Here is a 25,353-nt window from a genome sequence, read left to right as displayed (position 1 = left end):
GACTCCCAGGGTGCAGCGTTGCTGTGGAAACAGTTCTCCTAGACAGATGACAGCTATGGAAATTCTGCTGAAGGGAAACCCCAAAGAAATGAAGGAGACCAAGAATGTCACTAGAAAACGTGACCGGAATGAGAGCTGGGGGATTGATCTGTCAAAACAGAGGCAGCCACGGTCCGCTCTCTGACCCTGCTAGCCAGAGCTTCACAGACTTGACGAAAAATCCCGAGCTTGGTTCTGGAAAAGTCTCATCAAGAAGGAATGCCAGACAGCCCAGGCAACAGCTTCCTGGCATTTTCCCCCTCAAGGTCGTGTCTGGTTTGAGGGAATGTGTCCACCTTCACGCTTTATGGTGACATTTATGGCTTCACTGTCTTTCCCAAGTGACGTCACTGCACACCACAAGAGTTTTGCAAGGGGAAAGGAGATTCCACAATGTTGAATAAAAAAAGCTAACGAGATTTTGGAGTCATTGGAAATCTTCAGATACATTTTCTGGAAAAATTCAAGTGTGAAAATGTTATGATTTGGGCACAGATTTATATTACAAATATATGTTACTTTTTAGGACAGTCTGTTTTTGCTGTAAAAATGCAGCAATAACAAGACTCTACATGGATTATTTATTTCACCTACATTATTACTTTACCATTTTTTTTATTTTTAAAGACACAGTCTGGCTCTGCTACCCAGGCTGGAGTGCAGTGGTGCGATCACAGCTCACTGCAGCCTCTAGCTCCTGGGCTCAAGCGATCCTCCCGCCTCAGCCTCCCAATTTACTGACTTTTAAAGAAAGGAACAGTGCTCATAAAGATGTGAGATTTGATTTCTGCCCACTCGAGATTCCCACATAGTTGCCAATCAGCCTTAGACTTGTTCTGGCAGGATGGTTTCTGGGGATGGATCAAGGTCCGTCTTTAGTTTGGTTTCTTTCCTGAAGAAATGCTTGGTTCTGGAAAAGTCTCATCAAGAAGGAATGCCAGACAACCCAGGCAACAGCTTCCTGGCATTTTCCCCCTCAAGGTTGTGTCTGGTTTGAGGGAACGTGTCCACCTTCGCACTTTATGGTGACATTTATGGCTTCACTGTCTTTCCCAGGTTTCTTTCCTGAAGAAACCAAACACTGAGTAAAGACGGAACTCAGACGTCACAGGGCATCCGCGTGAAGCCTCCTAGAATAGCCATGAATACGCAGTTGGTTTCCAAAGAACCACAGGGATTTGGTCATTGGCCCACTTGGTCTTTGGTTCACACATGCCACTTGGGGGTTTGCTTGGAATTCAGACTTTCAGCCTCTACCTCCCACCCCGAGCCGACGTATACACCCACTTCCTGCTGGCCACCACCCAGGCCGGCAGCTGCTGCCTCCACGTGGACATCGCTGGGATCCAGCCCATCAGCTTCCTGCCCAAACGGTTTTTTTGGCCTCCCTATTTTGAACAAAGCCCAACTTCTAGTCAACCATTTCTTCTGAGTCTGGAATGTCACCAAGAGCCCTTCTCCCCTGCAGTGGTGAGTCCTGCCTGCAGGTCCAGCCACCTGGGTTTAGAGGTGGGGTGGTGGCAGCAGGGACCCTGTCATGTTGTCCTAGGTCAGGGGGTGGGATGAGCCTCACCCAGGCCCATTGCACCTGCACACACCTGCGCACACCTGCGCACACCTGCGCACACCTGCCTAGGCTGGCCTCAGGTGAGAGGGGCATGACTGAAACCTGAGCTGGTCTACGATGCCCGTGACACCCAGTGAGGCACTGGGCACACGCAGAGGTGGGGGTGCAGAGCACACGAAGGGGTGACACTGACTCAATCTGGGACAGGGCCGTGACCACTGCTCCAGAGGGCCGTGGGGGGCTAGCGCAGGCATGCGGGTGTGTGGAGGGTCCATGGCTGCTCCGCGCCCCTCCAAGGCAGTCTAGCAGCCCAGGGAGCGGGTGCCCTCACATGACCACGGGCCTTCAGCACTGACGTGAGCCGGCAGTCTGGGGCTCCCGTGCCAGCCACCTTGGTGAGGGTAGGGTGCCGGCCGGAATTTCTGAGTCCCTCGAGTTGGCGTGGCTGGTTTCTAAGGGCAAGGGATGTTTCCACCTCTCTCTGCACCAAGAGGGGGCCACGCCTGCCCTTGTGAAGGGCAAATCATTATTGGTGGCAACTAGTGTCCAATGAAGACAACAGCAGTTTGCTTTTGTCAATCTCAACTATGTTTTCCTGCTAAGGAGACCAGCTGATTAGCAAGTGGGCATCGCCAACACAACATGACTGACGGTTACCCCACGCAATGAAAGGCACCGAAGGGCATTGCCCCAAACACGGCATGCATGCAGGGAGCATTTGTGATTTCAGCAGCACGCGCACAAATGTATCATCAATGTAGGAGCAGGCTTTACACACCCAAGGGTGCTCATGTGGCTTCTTTGCCAGGCCCTAGGGATTTTCTGTGTCTGACGACACAAACCTTCTCAATGAGGCAACACGAACTCGGCAGCCCTATGACCCAGAGGGCAAACTCTAAACATACTCTTTTTTTTTTTTTGAGACAAGGTCTTGCTCTGTGCCCCAGGCTAGAGTGCTGTGGCATCAGCCCAGCTCACAGCAACCTCACACTCCTGGGCTCAAGAGATCCTCCTGCCTCAGCCTCCCGAGTAGCTGGGACTCCCAGGGCATGCCACCACGCCCGGCTAATTGTTTCTATTTTTAGTAGAGACGGGGTCTCTTGCTCAGGCTGGTCTCAACTCTTGGCCTCAAGTGATCTTCCTGCTCTGGCTTCTCAGAGTGCTGGGATTACAGGTGTGAGCCATTGTTCCCAGCTGGCAAACACACTCTTAAATTGGGATGTTTTCACTTGTGGGTAAATTAGTCTTTTATGTGCCAGGAAAACTTTTAACAGCAAAACATCTTGCAATAAACTTGAACCATGCTTGCACATTTGCCCTGAGAAGACCATTCTGATGGTTTGTGCAGGGCTGCTAACGGGGTGCTAATGAGGTGCAGGGCTGACACCCTCTCTGACACCCGCAGACCCCCTCCCACCCCATCCCCCACTGGGAAGAGCAGCCCAAGAGCCACCAACTCCCCAGACTTCCAGAAACTCATCCGATGGCTAAGCAGGCAGTTCTCCTCCCCACCCCCTGAACCCAAGGATCTCAAAGGGTCCCTTTGAGCCTTTTCAAGGGGTGTGATGAATTTACAGGTAATCCTAAAGCCCTTTACTTTAAAAAACAAGTGTATTTCCTAAAGCAGTCTTTCTGGCAGGTCTTGTGGTGAAATCAAGCTCCCATCAGCAGGGGCCGGCTGTGGAAAGCCCGTGCGCTTCTGCGCTGGGAGCACCTACTGGCCTAGGCTCTCTCCACACCGCAGGGCTCTGTCGTCTCCAGCCATGGGCTGGAAGGCCAGTTCTCACCCCAGCTCCAGGCAGAGCTTTGGCTTCCAGGATGGAGTCCGATGCTGGCGCTTGCCCCGCCATCGCCCCTCCCTGCACTTGCGCTGGTTTCCCGTTACGCTGAGGGCGCCCGGAACAGGAGAACCCGCCCCATAGTGGGCTACGAGTGACAGGAGACAAGGAGAGGACTCAAACTACTTCAGGGCTGCACAATGTCACTCCACCTTCCCGAACTGGCTGGTGTTACGCAGCGATGGTTCCAGTATAAATGAAACCTAGCACACACCTTTCCCAGGTTTGCAAGGAAATGCAGGACAAAGCACAGGGCAAGATAAAACAGCTTACTCCGTGTTGACAAAACAAATCGGGGACCTTTGTGGAAAATGTAGTGTTCTATTAACATGAAAGACTCTTAAGATTGGGATCAAGACAGGAAGTTGATTCTAAATTCACATTTCTAGTCTCTGGTTGAAAAGCTCAGGACTGATTCTGATTGACCTAATAAAATTAACAAGAGATTTCCTATAAGCAACTGGGATGGCTATTATTACTTTTAGGTCATTACTTTGGGAGATGCTCTCATTTTAATTTTTTTATTTGTATAGGGGTGTTGCAACACACTCTTTGCTTTTTGATTAAGTAAGACTTCAATAAGCAACACAAATCATACAAAAATAATTTAATCAGTGATTTTTATCAGCATCACTGGAAATCTCCAAATAATACATGCTTTATAACACAGTGTAGGTAAAGCTTGTGCCCTTCACTATTCTAAGGACTTTCTGTGTATAAACTGGCCCAGTCCTCACCAGGGAAAGGCAGGGAAACTGAGGCACAGATTTAGATTGCCCAAGGTTGTGCACCCACCCAAGGTGGGTGTTGGAGATGGGACCTGAACTGGAGCAGCTGGGTTCCAGAGCCCACACTCACAACCACCTCTCCCCTCATGACACAGTGGAACCCCTGGCCACGCATCTTCACGCATTACCCCGAGTACGTGAGATCTCATTGCAAGCTTCCCACGACTGCACACCCAGCATCTTATAGGGTGCTCAAGCATCTTTGCTGAGGATGAATGACAAATCCTGTAGGATTGTCACCATGGACCTGAAGTCCCTGTTATGGCATGGTTAGAATTCCAAACAAGGGACATACCAGTTTCCAAGGAAAAGGCAGCGTCCCTCCACAGCTCAAGCCTATTCCGGGACTCAGAGTTGGAAACCTGTGATACTTGAACATTCACAAGAGATATCAGCATGTTGTTGGTGCTCAGAATCTGTCGGTAACTCCTCCTAAGCCATGACTTCCCAGCCTTAGCTGGTCACAGAATACCCAGCTCCTCCCAGGCCGTGCCATGCATGTACTCGTGACGATTAGCCTCCTACGCTGGAGTGCTCCACCCTGGGTAGGGGATCTGCGTGAAGTCACAGGTCATGACTGACCCTTTAGACTCCCATGGGCACAAGCCAATGTCATCTTAGCCCCACAGGCTTAAAACTTCAACCAACTCTCAAGTTCTGATCACAGCTTCCCAGTGAGTATCATTTAACTGGAGTTTCAAAGTAAAGTCTTTCAATTTTACTGAAAGTACCTTACCTAATTTGTTCTGTCTGCGGTCAGCAATATGTGGAGGGCCCTAAATTAGATGTCAAAGGGAGTTAAAGAGTATGTCATCAAAACTGCCCTTTTCCTCGTAATGGAAAAGTTGATCCCAGCTGCATTTTGTACTGATACTTTAAATGGCATAAGAACAATTTTACAAATTAATTTTCCTGGCTTTGTTATTGCGGTATTTACAATGGCTTTTGTTAAGATTCAAAGATAACAAAAATCAGGCTGGTTCAATCTCTGGATTTGAAGTCGCAAAAATAAGCTCGGCTCTGGCTTTGCCCGCCTGTCTCTCGTGCACTGAGAGTGTCTGCGTCACAGGGAGGCAGCATTCTGCGGCCCTTGCTGTTTGCAGGGGACAGAATGGCTACGCACAGAAAACCCTAAAGGTTCAGCTATTTCCAGGGCACTGGGTGTGGCAGAGAGATGGGCACGTGTCCTTACATTTCTGACTCTATTGCCACCAGAGTGGGGCCGAGTGGCCAGCGGGCAGTAGGTGGAAGGACACGCGTGTGTCCCCCGTTCTCATTCCTGCTGCTGTGAACTCGGATGCCCCGTGGTCCCGATGGGGGAGGGACACCGGCCTGTATCAGACTCTGCCCTGAAACGCATCTTTCTTGTGCTAAGCCACCGAGGGTTGGGGTCGGCTCTCTTGTGGAAACTAGAGTTCACTACTCTGAGTAAAATTCTTGACACACAATTGGGACATTTACATGATCCACAAAAAGCTAAGATAATTTTGAAAACGAAGAGCAAAGAGGGGGTCTTGGCCTATGAGATGTTAAATCAGGACGCATGTTCCTAAAGACGGTATAATGTCTGCACAGGAGCAGGAAAATCGGGGAGTGGAACAGACGAGGGAATCATCTTCCCACGGGACTGTGATGGGGTGAAAACGGCCCTGGAAAAAGATGAGGTGGCTGAGGTGGCTCGGTCCACGGGGCGAAGGGAAGCCACTCGCTGTCTGGAGAGGCAGGGAGGGGGCTGCGGCTTGACCTGACAGCGCACACAGGAGGACTCCAGGTGGGTGAAACCTAAAATGCAAAAGGAACCCTCTGAACCTGGTGGGAGAATATGGCAGGGCGTCCTGCGACGTGCGGTGTGGTGAGGAAGTGGATCCCCACAAACACCTTGACCGTGAGGTGATGTACCAATGTGCCCACTTCAAAGTAGGGAGGGTTTTTTTTTTTTTTTCCCAACAAAAAGTGAGAGAGGAAGAGAGAGAAAATATTGGGAGAAGATGTTTGCAATGTCTAACACCCACACAAGGAATTAATATCTGGAAAACAGAAAAAAAAATTCTGAAAATTGACAAGAATTAGCCACATAACTAGGAAACTTAATGTGCAAGGGACTGAGGAAGCCTCTAGACAGAAACCAAATCCCTCCAGCTGCCACTCGCATGATCTTGGAAGAGGATCCTCCCCAGCCAAGCCTCTGGATGAGACGGCAGCCCGGGCCCACGGCTCCACTGCAGGTTCACGGTAGACCCAGGGCCAGAGGCACCTGGCCATGTGGCACTTGGATTCCTGAACTACAGAAACTGAGAGCAGAGATGTTGGTTGTTTTGCGACACTGAGTTTGGGGGTAATTTGTTCTGCTGCAATAGATCAAGAAAACAGAGGCCTAGGAATCAACTTGACAAAAAAATTTCCTAAATATAGTAAGACAAATGCCAATCAAATAAAAAGGGAAAAGGGGCAAATAAGGGATTCAAGTGGCCAAGAAAGCCCCCAAACCTAAACAAATAAATAAAAAACCCAACTGCATGAAAAATGCTAAACCTCATAAAAAATATGTAAGCTAAAAACATAAGATATGTTTTGCCAGTGAGATTAGGAAGTGCCATAATCTTCAGGGCTGGAGGGCTGGGGAGGGTTTGAGTCTCATGCTGTTGATGGGGGTGTGAACCGGTAACCCAGGGTAACCTTTCCAAAGGGCAGTCTAGGAATGTTATCCGATCAATATGGGGTGTGTCCCTGCCCTTTGATCCAGCACCCCACTTCTGGGTGTCTCCCTGGGGTAAGGAGAGCACAGGAGCAGACCTGGTGTGCAGCTTGTCTCAGGAGGGGATGACCGGAGCCCTCCTAACTGTCCCCTCCCAGAGGACCTGCTCCATCAGCCATGCCACCCCACATCCTAGGAGGCTCGGCAGCCTTCTCAAGAGTTAGCTGAGCAGGTTGTCCGGTGCACTCATGAGAAAGACGTGCACACTTCACCAGGAAAAGCATGGTCCCATTACCGAAGAAATCATTTATACCTGTGTAACTGTGTGTGTTCTATGTGTGCAGAAAAGCATCTACTCTGACACATGGGATCATGGAGCTTTTCATGATCAGCAGACAAATTCTTAAGAGTTTTAGAAGTTAGACGAGATAACATACAGCACTACAATTTTGCACATTATCACGAATCTGTGCTTTTCCTGGCTCCTTCATGAAATACCAAAGCACTGATATTTAGGGCAAAAATTGTAAGATAATAATAATAACAATGAGGACTATAATATAATTATATGACTGATTTATTGCAGGCCCAGATGCAAGTGGACCAACGGCGAGTGGACAAAGGCACATTCCTAGAGCTGCCCTTGGGGAAGTGTGGGTCTTCCGAGGGGCTCGTCTTTCATGTAGAGGTCAAAGTCACAGCGCCAGGTTCTGTCTTCTGAACAGCCTGGAGTGGCCGGAGGAGCTCTGCCCTCAGTGCTGGTCCACGCGACAGCGCTGCCGCTCAGCCTGGACACCGCGGCTGACTCACCCCTTGTGCTCTGGGTCCACAGTCACCGTAGACCAACGTGGGGTCCTGCCCAGAACTACCATCAAATGCCCCCTGTGTTCACTCTCATCACGGAAGGGCATCTGATTCCAACTGAATAGTATTTGTTAAATTGAACCAAATCAGAGCAATCTACTTCTCTAATAAATCGTTACTATCACGAGGGCAGATCAAAGTCGGTAGCAACAGAGAAAATCTATTTATGTTATTTCTCATTTAATTGGCTTTTTTGGGTTAAGTGCACTTAAGGGAAGAAAAAACCCCACAGATCATTTTAATTATGACATTGTAAAAGTCATGGATGTCATCTTGGAATTAAAATGTAAACATTTAAGTGTATACTGCTTGAATAAAAAAATTTATAGACATGCTTTAAATGTGCATTTTCATTTTACAAAAAGCTTTAGGTTGTACATAAGTTAAGGACCCAGTCTTAAGATATTTTGCTGGACTCTAGTGTTTGTGAATTTTGTGGAAAATCCCTCCACTCGTGAGCCACCTGGGGCTGGTCAGCCTCGGCGACTGAGCGTGGGAGGATGCTGAGTGTCATCTGCCCAGCCAGGGCTCTGGACACACGACAGTGACAATTGTCACGGAGACACAGCGAGGCCTCAGGCAGCCGTGCTACCCTCTGCCGATGCTGGTGGAGGAAACCAAGTGCGTCCTGCTCTTGTAGAGTTCAAAGTCCCAAAAGGGCGAGAGACAGGAGTCTTGTGACAGAAGAGCGGGAAGAAGGCGCCACGGTGGGGGGTGGCCGTAGGCGTGGGCTGTGAGCCTCTGTGAATCACAGCAAGGGCTGGCCTCCCTCTTCTAAGTCGTGGTGCTGCCCGGTGGTGCTGGCGGCATATCTGGGGACATTCTGATGAACTTCTCTACTTTCAAATAAACTAAGAATGCACTCAAAGTGCAAACAGTTGAACAAAATTGTTCTTCCTGACAGACCTAGTGACTGGGCTGGTGTATCACCCAGATTCTCACGTTTGCTTCAAAGGAGTAAATAAAATTAACAACTAATAATTTTTCTCTGATGTGACTATAAATTGAATGAGTAAAATTACCATAAAAATTGGGATTAAGGACTTTCAGAAAGCATCTTACATCTAACTTTGGTGAAACATTTAAAATGATGAAAACAATGGTTAAACAAAGCATCCCTTGGAAGTATCAGCATAAAAACCAACCGGATGAAAAACACATTCACCATGATAATTTCAACCGCAGCTGGTCCACTAGGGTGGCCTTCAAGGATCACGATGCTTCAGGTGGTTGTTTGAAATAATAATCCACTCCCCAGCCCGTCTTTCTCTCAGTCCCCCTGAATGTCTACACTGCCTGCCCACTCCATCCCTCTGCAATCCCTTTGCCCCATGTCCTCTTTGTCTGCAGATCCTCAGGCCAATGCACAGGGCAGGGATGTCCCTTAACCCAGCCCCCATGCTCCTAGGGAGGACGGCCAGGGAGAGAAAACTGGGCAGGGGACCAGCTCCTCGGGGAAAGGGCATTTTTATGACAGTCATGGCTGGAAAGAGAGGACAGAAAAAGAATATTCCTGTTAACTGTGGACAAACCCAGATGTGCAGCACGAGAGTGGGGCTGAAGGAGGAGATTTGCAGAGACTTTGACAAGGTAAAGTGAGACAAAAAAATAATGTCATTCTGGAATAAAGAGGGAAATGGAGAAAGTGCTGAAGAAGACAGAGTGTTCATTGATGTTGATAAGAGCAAGGAGAGAAGCCGCAGCAGACTAAGCAAGAACAATCCTTAAGGTGGAGAGGAAAAGCAAAGCAGGAACAAATAGAGGCAATTATGATGAGCTGGAAAAAGTGAAAAAAAAAAATGTTTCTGGGACAGCTGAGAAAAGCAGAGGAACCTGGGAAACCTCAAGCTGGCGATATAGGCTGTGTGGATGCTGCAGGAGCACAGGGGGCTGGGGACGAAGGAGCCCGCAGCTAACGCAGGGGGCCTGCTCGCAGCTGGGCAGAGACAAGGGAGAGGACGTCTGAGATGCAAAGGTCCCAAGACAGAAAGCAGATGACCCACACTGCCACGTGCTTGGAAAGAAAGGCTCTCTCGGGGGCTGAACTGCATGCCCTCCTATTCCTATGGTGAAGCCCCAACGCTTGGCACCTGAGCATGTGACTGCATTTGGAAATTGAGTGTTTACAGAGGTAATTAAGTTAAAATGAGGTCACTGTGGTGAGGCCTCATCTAATATGGCCGGTGTCCCTCTAAGACATTCAGACACAGGCATGGAGGGAAGACTGTGTGAAGACGGGGAAGGCACCATCTATGTGCCAGGGACACAAGCCTCACAGGGAACAGACCCTGCCCAGCCTTGACCTCAGACTCTGCCTCCAGAAATGCATTTCTGTTGTTTAAGCTCCCGATCTGTGGCACTGTGTTTCAGCAGCCCTCCAATGATAGTGGGGCCAATAATATAGGCTCCAGTAATAAAAGTCACAACTACAGGGAAGGAGGGAAGGGAGAGAGAGAGAGAGATTGAACTTACATGATAGCTCCAACCAGAAAAGACTTCAGTGAAGCAAAAGAAAAGATGTTTACGAAGACATTCTTTACACAACACCCTCTGCAGTAAATTACTCAGTGAAATGAACACCCAGGGCGGGCATGCCGGGTGACAGTCTGGGCACAATGGGCAGGCGGCTTCGCTTGCTGTCTCTCAACTTCAAATGCAAACCTCTCTCTGACGTCCCGCCTGGTATCCTTTCTGGCAAATAGTACGGTGACATTTCAAGGGCACATGATTAAAAACAAAACCCCATAAAACCAATTCTCGGTTACTAAAACAGCCTGACCAGTGAATTCTGTGTGCAGGGGAAGACAGAGAATTCTAATGATGTAGTGTGCTCACGGTGCCAGAGTGACGTTATTTTGGCACTCATCCCCAACCAGAACACGCCTTTTGATGGAGTGTCCCTTTGTTGCTAAAAACGTCCACTTTCCCGACACCGCAATTACCGTGTACTCAGCACCTTCCACCTTTCTTGGATGACTCATGACCTTGTGTTGCCTTAAAGGTCATCCGCTCAACTTCATTCTTCATTCTACAATGCTGCGCTGAGTGCCTGGTAGGGACAAGGTCTGGGCGGGTCCTGCAGCCCCACAGGCCCACATGCCACGTGCCCCTCCCGTAGGGAAACACGGGACAGCCCCCCGGGAGGCCCACGTGCTGCAGCCAGCCGGAGGCTGCGCTCTGGGCTTGGGATGGAGAGAGCTGGCCTGGCCAGCGCCTGGCGGCCGGAAGAGCAGAGGCCGCCCGAGGACATGGATGGACGGGTGGGATTCCACAGGACAGCTGGCCGCAGGGTGCTGAGGGGCGCTGGAGACCAGCTCACATTCACTGCGCACTGAGAGGGACACTTCCTGGGAGAGTTCACTGCGAGCTGCCAAGGACAGGAGGTGACTCCTGCCCCAGTCTGTGGAAGAGGAATCGGGGGTGGGGGTGGGGGTGGGGTGGGGTGGTGTGAAGCGGCAGCTAGCCCCACTGTAGCCCCGCCGTTGACGCAGCACCCTGGGCGCCAAGTCAGGTGTGCAGCTCACCACCTGCGTGCCTCCTGCTTGCTCGGGGCCCTGGGAGGGTGCAGGCGGCAGGAGGGGACGGGTGGAGCAGGAGTGGGGGTGCAACACCCCCCCACCAGGAGTGGAAACCAAGGCTGAAAGCCACTGGACCCTGAGATGCAGACTTCGTGAAAGTTATTTTTTGCTCATCTCCTGGTTTTCTGTTATGAAATTAAAATATTCACTCTTATTTAGACGCAATCTCATTATTGCCTGCCACTTCACCTGGCTCTGAAATTTCAATATGAATCTATTAAGAAAGAGTCTAAGAAAAGTACAATGGTAGTTCCATTTAAAAAGTGCCCCAGAATGGTGCCGGCGCCTCAGCGGCCACACAGAGGACACTGTGCCCAATCCTTCCATGGCGGAGCTTCTTGTCGAGGCACCGGGACAGATGGCCCTGCAGAGCGAGGAATGCCATTAACTGCAGGAGCAAAAAATAGCTGCATCCCAAGTCCAAATGAACCTCTGTTTTTGAAACGTCATTAAGGCCGTTAAAATTCCACCGAGGGTGGCCTGAGGCGTGTGTGTAAACACCGTGAAGGGCACGGCAAGGCCGCCTTCCCGCTGCCCCCTCCAGACCCGCCGGCTGCCAGGACACTGCCAGCTCTTAGCTGCGAGAGTCACCTCCTTTCTCCCCGACCCCACACACTGTTCCAGTCCTCCTCTGCCTGCCGAGAGCAGCCAGAGGTGGCCGAGACCCCTCGACTGCACAACAGTGACATCAGCTACTTCTGACAAAGACCTTCAGAACCTACCAGACAAGTGAGCAAAGTGAGAACGTGTATGCTAGAAGGTTCTACTGGAACTGAGGGGGAGCCAGCTCCTGTTTCTATTTGTAAGACAACATCTCATCATCTTGAGTTTGGAATTTGTCTCACGTGGGATTGCAAATCTTTCGTAGCTTCTTTGTCCCCACTGCAGAACCTAATGTATCAGGAAGGAGCACTTACTTTGCGTGGCAAGAAAGTGCCAAGCGTTATCACAGCTCGACAAACGTCACTGAGATCTTGGGTTACAAGCGACCTGTTCACTGCACCTACCTTTCCCAACTCTGTTTAATTATGTGATTCTGAATACCTGCTTTTTAGAAAAGCCCTTAGGATATTCTGGAACAAAAATTCAGTATAAGGTCACAGTGCAAATACCTAGCCCAATGGGGCTTTGGGAGACTTTCGGGCCAAGGCCTGGCTCCTGGTTCCGGGTGTTCCCAGAGTTGGGGGAGGGGTAGTGGGGACACCACAGGTCGGTGACTGCTTCGGTCTACACCACTGCAGGAAAATGAGGGTGCCAATCTGTTCCTTGGAGCCTCCCCTTTCAAGGCCCCGCACCGGGGACACGCCGTCCCTTCTGCATCTATCCAAGTGACTCTCCATTCGCCACTATTTCCCAAACTCATTCTTTCCCCAGACTTTCCTTGGAATCACTGTAGTGATTCCATGTACACTTAAAACATGGTACATTGTCACTATTTGAAAGAAATAACTTGAAACAAATGTACTCATCCAATCTAAGAGTAAAACCCTCTAGAATATTCTGAAACATTTTCTAAAACTCTGTTGACCTGTAAATATGGTGACTGAACTGAGCTAGAAGAGTAGCAGGAAATGGCAAAAGGAACGAGACCGAAGGAGGACGAAGGAGATTGAGATCGGGTGCGAGGGACCAATCCTCACCGTGGTCACACAGAGGAAGCAACAGGAAAAGAAAAGGAAACTATTAAGCAGCACAGAAATGGATGATTTACCTTTTGAAAGGTAAGATACCTTTCAAGTGGACGTTATATTCTGTATCAAAGAAAAAACTTCAACAACATTGAATAGATATCAAGGACATCTGGTGTGCATTTAGAGATTATGGAGGTAAATGTTTTAAATAAAAATATTCTCCTACATAAGTTTCTAACTTAACACCAGCGAAGGATATCAAGCTAATTTGAAGATACTATGAATAGAAAGGGATTCTTAAGAGACCAAAATTGAAAAGGTGAGAAAACCTCAGCTATCAGTCTGCGGTAGGACAATAACATAATCACAGTCATTACCAGAAACCAACTGCAGCTGATGCAAAATGACTGGGTGATGCAAAGTCAGCCGAGGCAACGACAAGGGTCTGCGATGAGAGGCAGCAGTTTTAAGAGGGCAAAAAGGAGGCTGTCCTGAGTTTCTTGTGAATATTTGTAAAATTATGGTCACGTATGGACAAATATGAGCACATTGGATGTTAATATTGCCATGAAATACTAATAGTTATGAAAGCAGTTCTCTTTGTTTAATGGACGTTACTGGGTTTTGGTCATACTTTTCTTGTGTATTTATTTCAATAAATATCATACTCCTTTAAAAGAAGGAATACCTATGCAAGGAACGTGTGTCCAACCTTTCTTTTGATCATCACTGTTCACCTATGCAGAGAGGTTCATGCCCTTCATCTTTAGGTGAGGCTCTGATGCCCAGGGAGGTGAGTACCTGCCCAGGGGGGAACAATGCTAGGGCCGGGGGTGGGGGGGATGGGGTGGGGACGTGACTGAAGCTCTACCTCTGCTTCCAGGTCCATGGTTTTATCTCAACCCCACCCAGCAATAACACGGTAGAACTGAGGCACCTGTTGGGCTCCTCAGCCTGGTTCCCAGTGGTTCTGGCCATGAGCTGCAGAATAAGGTTTAGGATCTTTCCCAAGACAGCCATCGCCATTCAGAGCCATGAGCAATTTAAGCTTGTCAATTACCTGGTGCCCAGGTACCCTCAAGGGCAAACGAATTTGGAAGGAAAAAAGTCTTTATTTTCACTAACTTCTAACTGCAGTTCAGCACTTTCTTGAATTATGATTGAAAGTTAACAAACCTCAGTAGTATTAGCAATGGCTTGGCTTTGTCACCAATAGAAATCCCAGATGTTTAAATATCGCATTTCAGTTGTTGTAGATATTTTGAAATGTCATATTGATGCTCATTACTGTTAGATGAGGAGAGGTCTTAGACTTTCCTCCAGATCTTGATATTTAGTATGTGAATAAAGTGCTGTTTTATTTCATATGTTAGTTCATCATATTTTAAAAAAATCTTGTGATTTGACTGTGTTTAAGTATAATTGTTCTCCTTTGAGATCCTATGTGTTTTATTTTGTGCAATTAAAGTCATTATTCCCAGGAGGGGTCCATTGGGGTCCCAGATGCCTTGAGGCCACGCAGTCCTCCAGGTGGCCTTGTGGTCTCCCCTTTCTCTTGGACTGGCCTTCAGGAATAACCAACAAGAGACCTCCATCACTTTCATTTATGAAAAGGCAGATGCCAGGATCCCCTTTTAAATGAGATTACTAATAAAATAATCACCCTAATTCAATTCGGTAGAGTTCAATTCACTTTTTATTAGATCAGTTTATTTATGAATTATAATAATGTCCTCTAAGCTTTAGAAAATTTCACTGGCTGAGCTGTCCAGTTAGAGAAATGGTCCTGCAGAGGTTCTCTAAGATAATGGTGTATCATAATGCACATTATAGAAGAGATCAAGGAGCAGGTCTCTGACGGGTGGGGTCAGCTGCCAGTACCCTCTGCAGCTCACCTGCACTGGGTTTGGGCATCACTCACGTGGGAGGAAGGTGCAGCCCCTGGAGAACTCTACCCCGCGGCAGTGGGGGAGGCTGCGGGCTTTGCTGTGCTGTGCGTTCCCAGGCCAACCTGGAGTGGGGGCTCCCACCCACCCCGGGGGCACGACACACACACACACACACACACACACACACCTACACACGAGTGAGCTGCGGGGGCAGGCTCTGATGCAGAACAGCCCCCTGGCACAAAGTGAGGTTAGAGAAATTGTGATTCATTTAGTATTTGATGACTTTGAAACAGTTACTTTTTAAAAGCTTATAATATTCAACTAGTTACAGTTAATTTAAGCTTGTAACAAATTCAATTCCTGTTAAGTTTCCACAATAATAGTCTTACTTTTCTTTAGCTGGGAAGCAGAGTTGAGTAGCGTATGTCACTAATCAGGAAGGATCCCCAGAACAAATGAATCCTTTCAGCAATTGATGTTTACTTGGCACAATTGTATCCAATTCCTGACTGACACCTTCCAGGAAATAATACGGGCACCCAGACTGACACTCAAAATCTGCCCTAATACATATGTTTCTGTAGGGTAAAAATAATTGTTTTAATAACTTTGTGCACACAATGTCCAAATTCATAAAATATTAATAGCTGCTTTTTACTAGAACCCGTATATACCAAATTCTGTAACTTCATATTCTGATTTTTAGAAATGTCTGATCTTTAAGATCAAAAATTGCAAAGTACCCTTATAATATTATTCTGGAAATTTTCCCTTCAATTCCCAAGTGAGCTGAGGACACTTCAACTTTAAGTGTAATCCGCTCCTTTATGAGATAGTATTCCCTTATCTCCCTCATCAAAGAGCTCAATAAAAAATCTTGGAAACGCTTGCCAAATATCTTGATGGAGAGTTAGTATTTATTTTAGAGAAATTAATTTAAAGTAGTAATTTCTTTATATGAGTGATTCTATCAATGTAACGATTATGTTCAAAAAGCATTTCTTGAGGTATTTTCAGAATCTCTAAAATGCCTTTCCCTTTTGTGTACAGAAGAAATAAAATAGCAATAATTATCTTTCTCCCACAGTTTGAAAGAACTAAAACATTTTCATTTCTCACAATTGATATAACAAGCTTATGGTGAATTTGGATGAATGTATTTGTCGAACTTTGCTGAGAATTCCATACCGCATGTCACACTTGACGGGTGCACCATCCATGCCCTTGTGGATGCATTCCGAGTATTGCAGCAAAACCATGCCAGCAAAACTGCAAAGGCACTCCTAGCATCCTCACGCACCTGTGGGAACAGCCATGTACATGAGGTACTTGGTTGGAGTGGCTTCTACTTGCCAACCAGACAGTTTGTCAGAACCAGGTGACACCAGCACTAGACTGCCTGGTGGCAGCTCAGCTCTGCTCCTAACCAGCCATGTGCCTCTGGCAAGTGATTCAACCTCAGGGAACCTCAGTTTCCACTTCTGCAAAATGGGGATAACAACAGCACCCACCTCATGGGCTGCAGCAAGGATTTAATCAAATGATTCACATAACACACTCTGGCCCACAGTAAGCATCTGACACACATTTCCAATTTTTAACATCATGCTGCACAAAGGGGCAACTCAAAGGGGATGGGTGTCTGCTCAGGTAAACAAATCTTGTGACAAACACACTGGCACACACAGGGTGCTGGAGAAGGGGTGACACAGTTGTAAATATGTAAACACAGTCTAGCAGGATATGCACAGAAATGAGCTTTTTCCAGACAATGCCGAGGTGGCTCAGAGGAGGAAGTCATCACTTTATTGGAGGAGCAGTTGAGGGGCCATTTGCAGAGGAGTTAGGGGGGCGCCTGGGCAGGGTTTTGAAGGAGGGCCAGGAGCCAAGCTGGAGCACAGGGGCTCAGCAGACAGGAGGGGCTGGTGGGAGAGGGGCTCAGTGGGGCCAGGTGGATGGAGGAGCGCCACCATGGGTGGGCAGTGCGTGGACCTTGGGCTCTATTCCACAGGGCTCATAGCAAAGTGTGAGAAAGCCAAGTCTGCATTTTAGAGGGTCCCCGTGGGTGGCATCAGGGAAGAGGAAAGGGGACGGAGAGGTGGGATGAGGCACTGCAGGAATACAAGCATCCTGCCAGGCAGAAGCAGGGCTGGAGGAACGTCTAGGGATGGGGAACAGGAAGGGAAGAGCCTCTGGGAGTGCACGCTCCCTGACCATGTCAGATCTGCTGGGCAAGCTCTCCAGCGTCTGCAGACAGACCTGCCCCCCTTTCCCAATTCTCTGCCTCCTGGCTGGTCCCAAATCTGCTTCCACCCGACTTTCTCAGTCTGGTGTCCTTGGTCCTCCCACTCAGCTAGTTTCTTCCCAGCCTCACTGGATTAGCGGGCCAGGGAGAAGAGCAGGGGAGTGACCAGGAATGAGATGCAGAATGGGGAAGGTTGCCAGGGGAACGCCAAGGGTGATGTCACTACAGTGCCCAAATCATGGTAGACCCTCAGCAAATGGGTGCTGAATGAATGAATGATGCATGTAACAGTGAAGAAATAACTGAACAATTAAACCTTAGCTTGCCGACTTACTGAGTAGGAAAGTGTGGACATCACTGGAAATATTGTTGCCATACAACAACTTCTTGGTGGGTTCTGGGAAATGCCCGATCTTTCCATTTATTGGCAATGAAACAATGTTCAGAAAGACACTGAGTGGTTGACACTCAGTGTCAATGTCAAGTCTTAGCCATCCTTAAGTAGAGTGATCCCTCTGAGAACGTCACCCAGAATTTTTAAAGACCCCGTTGATCCCAGGACCCCACCTTGCCCCAGTCCCCAGAGCACACCCAGGCCACTGTCCATTGCCAGGTCCATCGATATTTCCCAAATATTAACCAGAACGTCATTGCGAAGCTGCCTAGCATGTCAAAGACAAATGTGGATGGGTTTTGCTTTATCCCCACTAGAAGGTAAGTTCTCTGGGGCAGACACTATGTGCACCTTATGCACCACTGCATGCCTAGCAAGTTCCTGATCCGTAGCACCGAAGGTGCTCAGAAATGTGCAGCATTAATTAATTACTCATCCATGGTTCTGTAGAGTCCACCCACCCCAGCCCTCCGTGGCTGTGTCTAACGGAGGGTTGACTGAATTGTCTTGAGTATTTTCCTTTCTTTTTCAGGGTTTATAAGCCCACTTGATCTATGCAAGCGGTCCAGGGAGGAAGGAATGGCCTTCTCTACACAAGTCCAGCTTTGAGGGGGTGCTGAGTCAGGGTTGACCTAGGACACGGGGGTGGGGAGGTCAGGGGATCTCATTCACCCCCAGCCCTGCAGCTCCCTGCTGGGTGCTGGTGGGAGAGGCTGTGTGGGCAGGCGGCTGCAGAGGCAGAATGTGGGTTGTGACTAGAGTCGGGTGGCTTTTCCAGCCCCACTGTCCATTCGAATCATGGGGTAGGAGCTTTTCCAACCAGCCAGGGCCTGAGCCCAGACTGCGCAGTCTGAAGGTGAGGGGAGGGCCCTGCCACTGGAATAATTTACCCCCTGCCCCAGGGCATCTAACTGGGAACCACCAGCACAAGCGGAAGGAGTGACACCGGTGTCCAGCCATCCTCTGCACCTCTCCCCATGGCCTCCTCGACAGTCCGTGGTGGCACAAAACTATGATTCTGGGAGATCTGAACCATGGCTCAAAGAACCTATGATTAATGGCTTTTTTTTTTTTTTAATATGAAAGCCATTTTAGCTGGTTCCTTATCTGTCCTCAGTGTGTTACTAGTGAGGCTGCCTGAGCCCAGGTGAGTCTGTTCCTGGGGAGAGACAGGAGACGTGGGGTGTGGCTGTCAGCCTTTCTCACAAACGTCTGCTGAGTGTCCACGTGGGCACATTCCACTGAAAAACAGCCACAAACCCATGCTGTCCTTAAAGGAAAAATAAATCTCCCCATCACTTAAGGCAAATCAGAAAAGTATACAAAACTGCATTTTCATCCTCTTCTCAAAGCCTCAGGGTAAATAAGTCACGGACTGTCCAAAGAACCCCGGGCGGGGCGCACTCCAGGGCTGTCCAGCTCCACTTGGAACAGGGCTATTTTTAGGATGCACAGTCCTGTCTGTGTCCTCCTGCCTGCCCTACTTGATAGAAGAACAAGTAGCTATTTTTTCTCCGAACAGTCCAACCTATGGATACCTCCAGCTATGGCATGATCAGTGGTAGCAATTACCTCTGTCCCCTACACCGTGACTCCTAGGAGCACTACCCAAAATCCACGTCTCCCTGGACGAATTAGACGGTGCTACCCCAAATTTGCCATCCTGTGCCTCCCTTCATCTATGTTGCTTTTCAAACCAGGAACACTCGCTGGAGACACAGGGTGTGGAACTGGTAAGATACTCCGGTTGGGCACCTTAGGGGCTGAAACATGTCTCCTCCAGCCCCCAAGCTACATGCTGGACCCCAAACCCTCAGTACCTCAGAACGGGACCTTGTTTGCAGATGGGGTCTTTAAGAGGTAATCCAGCTAACATAAGGACATGAGGTGGGCCCTGATCCGCTGTCCTTATAAGAAGACATTAGGGCACAGACACACGCAGAGGGACGACCATGTGAGGACACAGGGAGGAGAAGACATCTGTCTACACGCCAAGGAGAGAGGCCTCAGGAGAAACCAGCCCTGCCAACACCTTGATCTTGGACTTTCAGGTACTCTGTGATGGCAGCCCTCGCAACAAAATACAGGGCTTTGAAAATTCTATCAGTTACATTAGGTTGGAAGCCCAAGATTTTAGGAGCCCAAAGGGCTGTTCATTTTTGTTCCTCTTTCTGATGAGACCTGGCAAATTTACAGTCGTAAGTGAAATGCTGTTTCTAGGCCTAGCACTTTGGAAGAGGTTCTGAAGACGGGTTTACTTATGTCTGCTCGTGCACATGCACTTGTGCTTCTTGGTGACGCCACGGCGTAGACGCCTTCAAGCCCTAAAATGGATCTTTAGTGATGCACAATATCACTGAACAAAGCTGAGCTGCAGAGCCTTCACGACTTCACCATGCTCAGACAAGTGGCATCTGCCAGTATCCTTTGTTTAAAAAAATCCCAGAAACTAGTGCTATCAGGCAAACAAAAGTGTTCTGGAATTGTTTACCAATTTTTAATTCAAATACTTAGACTTGAGGATATTTTAGTCCTGATGTTCTGAGAATCTTCTGCTGAGGGCTGGCTGTGTATCTTTTCTCTGTGGACACAAATGATTATCTCGAAGGTCACAATTAATAAACAACTGCCTGGAAACAGCAAAGTGCTTTGATGGCGCCCGGCTTGACTTTGCCATGCCTGACAGCTTTTACTCTGCTGACGAGTGTTCAGAGCCTTGCCACTCGTCAGCTGTTATGACCACGTGAAGCTGCATGAAGCTGTATTTGCTCCACCAGATTTTGTGGAGCCACGGTCTCCTCGCCTGTACAATGAACATCAAAAGAGGAGAACGAAGAGGAATCCCCAAATCCTACCTTCTTAGCTGTCCGGAGTTTGGCACAAGCAAACAGGAAATGTTTGCTGCTGCTGTTATTATTATTAACATTGTTTTCATGACGAATCATATCGTTGGCTCTGAGGGGAAAGGCAAGGAGTGAGAAATTCTCATTCAACTGCCATCTGGTTCCCCGCTCCTGGCCATGTCTAATTAATTAAAAAGGGGATGCTCAGGAGGTGAGCTGCCACGAAAGTAGAACCTAACTCAGTGTGTATCAGTTGGTTTTCTGCGACCCTGCTGCTCACACAGCTGCAAAAACAGGGTCCCCGGCCAGTCATGCCAGTGTCTTGTGCTCCAAACCTGGAGTAGAAGCCAGTGAACTCCAAGGCCCTTAACGGTCAGGACCCTCCAACCCCGGTGCTAGTTTGTTTAGGTTTACAGAGTCTGAAAATGCAGTGTTTGTAGGTCAAGCGATCTACTAGGTGCAAGCACTGTGCTGGCAGTACAGTTTACTTTAGTTTCAAGATCAAAATCTTACAGCTTTGGAATGTCAAAACTCCTACACAGGAGCAATGGATTGTGTTCTTTTGGTTCAGTAAAGATAAAGGATACACGTAATTATCTAAAAGTATACTTTTAGCATTTTCAAGAGTTCATTTTAAAAGTACAGAAATTTTTGATCCAATTTATAGAGAACTAAAAGCGTTACCTAAAATGCCTCTAGTTAGTCAAAAGAGGGTTTAGTAATGGACAAACGTCACTATTTCTACATAGACTATATCATATAAGAAACTTCTATATTAATTTAATTTAAAATAACTACCATTCATAAAGCAAGATGCAAGAAATTTTGATAACATGGGCCAGATATTCAGTCAGGTAAAAGTCTCATGAAATGACTGAATTTATCATATCATGTGATAAACCTAAACCTTTTATTTTGTACACAGAACTGTTAAGCAGATATTTTTTATAATACTATGCATGAAGCTCCTGACTTCTCTAAAGGTGTAGGAACAATATATCTTCAGTTCAGAAAGTAAAGCTGAGCAGTGAGTGTTTTCCTCTATAAAAGACACAAACCAGCCTTTTCTAACTTTGTAGCTTAAGAAAATGAGTCCTAAAAAAGAAATCCCAAACAGAGGAGCCTCACTGGAACATAACGGCTCTTTCCTTTAAAGTAATTATTGGTTTTGTAGAAGTCCCAGTTCTCTTTGAATACATAATCAGGTATTTTGATTGCTTTCCCAAAGCATATTACCTTTAACCATGGAAATAATTTGGTAACTACTGTATGTGGCCTGAACAACCTGTAAGTAGTGAATTCATAAAAGTGTGCAAAGGCCCAGTAACGCTCAGGTTACCTGAAACACTACCAGAATTCCTCCATGCACAGAATCCTAAAACATTAATGACTATTCATCCCTTCAGTTCTTTCATTGCATTTGAATATTTTATGTGTACCGTAAATTACTCTCTCGGAGAGCTGTATGTTGGAACCAGCATAGAAAATGCAAAGAAACTGCATTGGATTTTAAAAAGTGCTGAGTTTTTACCTTTGTTTCTTTGTATCTATGCTGTACAGATAATATAACATAATATCCTGGGTGGAGGGGCACTGAATTCAATTACAATTTTATCAAATTAAGAAATAAAAATGTGTGTAATTGTTTTCAATAATGAAGTCTCTAACTTGCAAACTGTATGCAAGGCTCTCAATTTTGATGACAAAGAAAAGGGATATACACACAAGGACCTGTCTATTTGAATAGATGTATATGGGCACCAGTGGAACTATTATTATTACGGCATTAATGTAAAAATGGAAAACATTTAATTTCCTGACCTCTCTCTCTCTCTCTCTCTCTCTCTTTTTTTTTAAGCCTTCCTCATTTCTCATCTGAAAGCTTTATTTTCTTGCATCTTTTAAAATAAAGAGGGTGGTCCAGGTGACCTCTAATATCTCTTCCAAGTCAAAAATGTTATGATTCTGTGAATCTATAAGGCAACATTACCGTCCTCTTCCCTGATCCCCAAAGTCATCTTCACTGTGAAGAATGAAAAACAGAAACAGACTGTTCCAAAGAGTTCTGATTAGCAATGATTTAAGAAACAAATAGCAGAGGCATTTCTGTGGAATATTCTTCCACACCGTTTGTATAAACCCTGTTTGAAAAACAAACTGAAATCGCTCCCCTCCCCGACCCTGTGGCTTGTACTCAACCACATGCACCTTGCATCAGAGCCAACATGTAACTGTAGGATGAAGCATGAACCTCTGATGTTAAAGCACGGAACCTTTCTCAGCTGAAGATGTTTTTCTAGAGCCGTTGCACGCAGACTATTCCCTGCTCAAGAAATACACAGGACTTAAACCCTAGAAAAGATGAGACTAGCAGGAAGGCTCAAGAATTAAGTGACCTTCTCTGCTGGAGTTAGGATGCTATTTGTTTGGAATCCCAGGGGTTCCACCTCTAGTGAAATTGGCAGAACAAGCCTTATTTGATTAGTGTGAAAGATCCTGCAGGGAAGGGGACAGAGACAGGGGCTTCCCATAGGCTGCTTGAAGAAAGATCAAGCTGAGGTCATTCAGGGTCTTTTAAAGAAAACAATGATTTTTTTGTAAATCTAAGTCACCCATATAACAATATGATTTTATTAAATAATGTTTAATAGTGACTTGGGGAAAGCCCAGAGAACTTGAACATGGTCAAGAGCATGTGATGGGGAAGACAGCACCACCGTGCCCTGCCCGCTGCTGGTGGCCCCGTCTCAGGAGACTGCTTCCTGCCAGCTCTCAAGTCCTCTGGGGTTTCCTTGCCGTAAAGCTGCCATCTGGTGCAATAGGTGAGAAGACATGCGACCTGCTCGACCTTATTTCAGAATTTCATTAAAATCTTTAGCTCTGATAAAGGATTTAACCACTGAGGGTGGGGTGAGGAAACAAAAGGAAGAAACAAGGTCTGAGAGACTGAGAGGTGGAACATCTACCCCAGAGGTGGTGGTCCTGGGCGGGGGCTGGTACCAGGCAGGAAGGGGTGCTCAGCCAGGGAGAACAGCCTTTCCTGGATGGAGTCTGGTCTTGTCACTTAAGGAAGCACTCAAACCACACCTCTGACTCCCTAGAGAGATTTCTCACGAGCAAAATCTTCACCTTTCCAGGAGATGTTGCTGAGAAGAGGGAAGCCGGGGAGCTGTCCACCAGCAGGCAGTGAACTCGGGGAGCCCACCTGCAGACCATCCCCCAGCTGTCTGCAGAGGACACCCTTGTGGGGTGGGGTGGGGGAGAAGCTGGGTTGGACACTTAGATCCCGGGGTCCACGAAAAGTTCCCACCTTCATAGAGATCACAGGGTCAGGAGACTGAGAAACCGACAAGGGGGAGAGAAGAGCGAGAAGACAGGACCATAGGGAAGGAAGAAGGAAAAGGGGCGGGGGGGGGGGGGGGGAGAGGGAAGGGAGGCAGAGGAGGAGGGCAGGGGAGAAGGGGTCCAGGAGAAAGGGGAGAGGAGGGAGCGTATAGGAATGGGAGAGAAGAGGAGGGGGAGTGAGAGAGAGACTTACAGAGAGAGAGGGAGAGAATGGACGAGCTGGAGAGACCAGAGACACTAGCAGCAACAGGATGGGAGGTGGGGACAGGACGGACACGCTCAGGGAAGAGGAGCGGAGGAGCCAGGGAGCATCTCCCAGGGAGCATCTCCCCGACAGAGGCTGTGTAGACAGAGCCCGGCCGAGCCGGACGGCTGGGGTGGGTGGGCAGCCCTCGCCCCCACCTCGGCCGGTGCTCCCCGCACCCCCCACCGCCCGCGGGCTTACCTGGCCCTTGACCAGGCTGGCGGCGAACTGGCGCATGACGGCCTCCACGGTGTAGGCGCTGGACCAGCCGCGCGGCGTGAGCAGCTCCATGCAGATGGCGCCGCCGTCCAGCACGTAGCCGTTCTCCAGGCGCGGGCTGAGCACCCGCATGAAGGGCGGCGAGAAGGGGAAGTTGTCGGGGAAGGTGAGGTTGAGCAGGATGAACTCGGTGTTGGTCTCCTTCATGTCCTGCCACAGCACCGAGTCCTTGTCCACCTGGTGCAGCTTCACGTTCCAGTCGAAGAGGCTCTCGTCCACCAGCTCCACGGAGATGAAGCGGTCGCTCAGGCGCGCGATGTCCTGCAGCTCCTTCATGAGCCGCCGGCTGCGCACCTGCGTGCAGTGCTGCTGGCGCGCCGCGGGCACCAGGCTGCCGGCCGCCGCCGCCGCCGCCACCGCTGGGCCCGGCCCCGCCCTGGCGCCCGCCGCCCGCTCCCGGGGGCCCCCGGCGCCCGTTGCCCCCGCCGCCCCCGCCGGCTGCGGCGGCTTGTCGCGCGGGGCCAGCTCCGCCGCGCGCTTGCCCTTGCCCTTGCCGGGCCCCGGGCTCGAGTCGCCCGCGCCCCCGGGGTGCTGCTGCTGCTGCTGCTGCTGCTGCTGCTTGTGGCCACCGCTCTTGGAGCCGCCCTTGCCGCGCAGCGACGCGCTCTGCTGGCCACCGCCGCCGCGGTGGTTGTGGTGGTGCTTAGGGTCCTCGGTGTCCCGGTTGTGCAGGCGGATCAGCCCGATTTTGCGGAGCAGCGTGGCCATTTTAGGCTCGGTGGCTGCGGGGAGCTACCCCCGACTTCTCCCCCGGAGCCCGCGAGCCCGGGGGACGCGGGGCGGCGGCGACTGGTGACCACTCAGCGGGGCGCGGCGCTGGCCACTCCGGGCGACGGCGGCCGTGGCGCAGCGGAGCGGGCAGCACTCGATCTCGCCGGCTGCTGTGTCGCCGCTGTCATATGACGGGGCCCGCTCCGGCTCGGGCTCCCGCCGCCCGGGGAGGGCAGGAGTGGAGGAGCCGCAGCGCGGCTGGCCGTCCTCGGGCCAGTCCCTGGGCACAGTCCCCGGAGTGCCGGTGTCCACTGTCCTTTGTGCGCGGCGGTGGCCGCGCTGGCCCCGAGTCCGAGCGCCGCGCCGGGGCGCGCAGAGCCGCCCGCAGCGCCCCGGAGGC

The 25,353-nt window shown here is 49.1% G+C and overlaps 1 protein-coding gene across 1 annotated transcript in view; it reads right to left on the bottom strand.

Moving 5' to 3' along the window:
* Window positions 1–24,950, bottom strand: part of UBE2QL1 (ubiquitin conjugating enzyme E2 QL1) — a 32,723-nt gene extending 7,773 nt beyond the window's left edge. The window contains exon 1 of the mRNA XM_069492766.1: window positions 24,165–24,950. Coding sequence (XP_069348867.1) covers window positions 24,165–24,950 — 786 coding nt within the window. The remainder of the gene's footprint in view (window positions 1–24,164) is intronic.
* Between the last annotated feature and the right edge of the window lie 403 nt (window positions 24,951–25,353).

This window comes from Eulemur rufifrons, chromosome 17 (genome assembly GCF_041146395.1).
Source record: "Eulemur rufifrons isolate Redbay chromosome 17, OSU_ERuf_1, whole genome shotgun sequence".
Lineage (NCBI taxonomy): Eukaryota > Metazoa > Chordata > Mammalia > Primates > Lemuridae > Eulemur > Eulemur rufifrons.
This window is presented reverse-complemented; position numbering and strand designations above follow the sequence as displayed.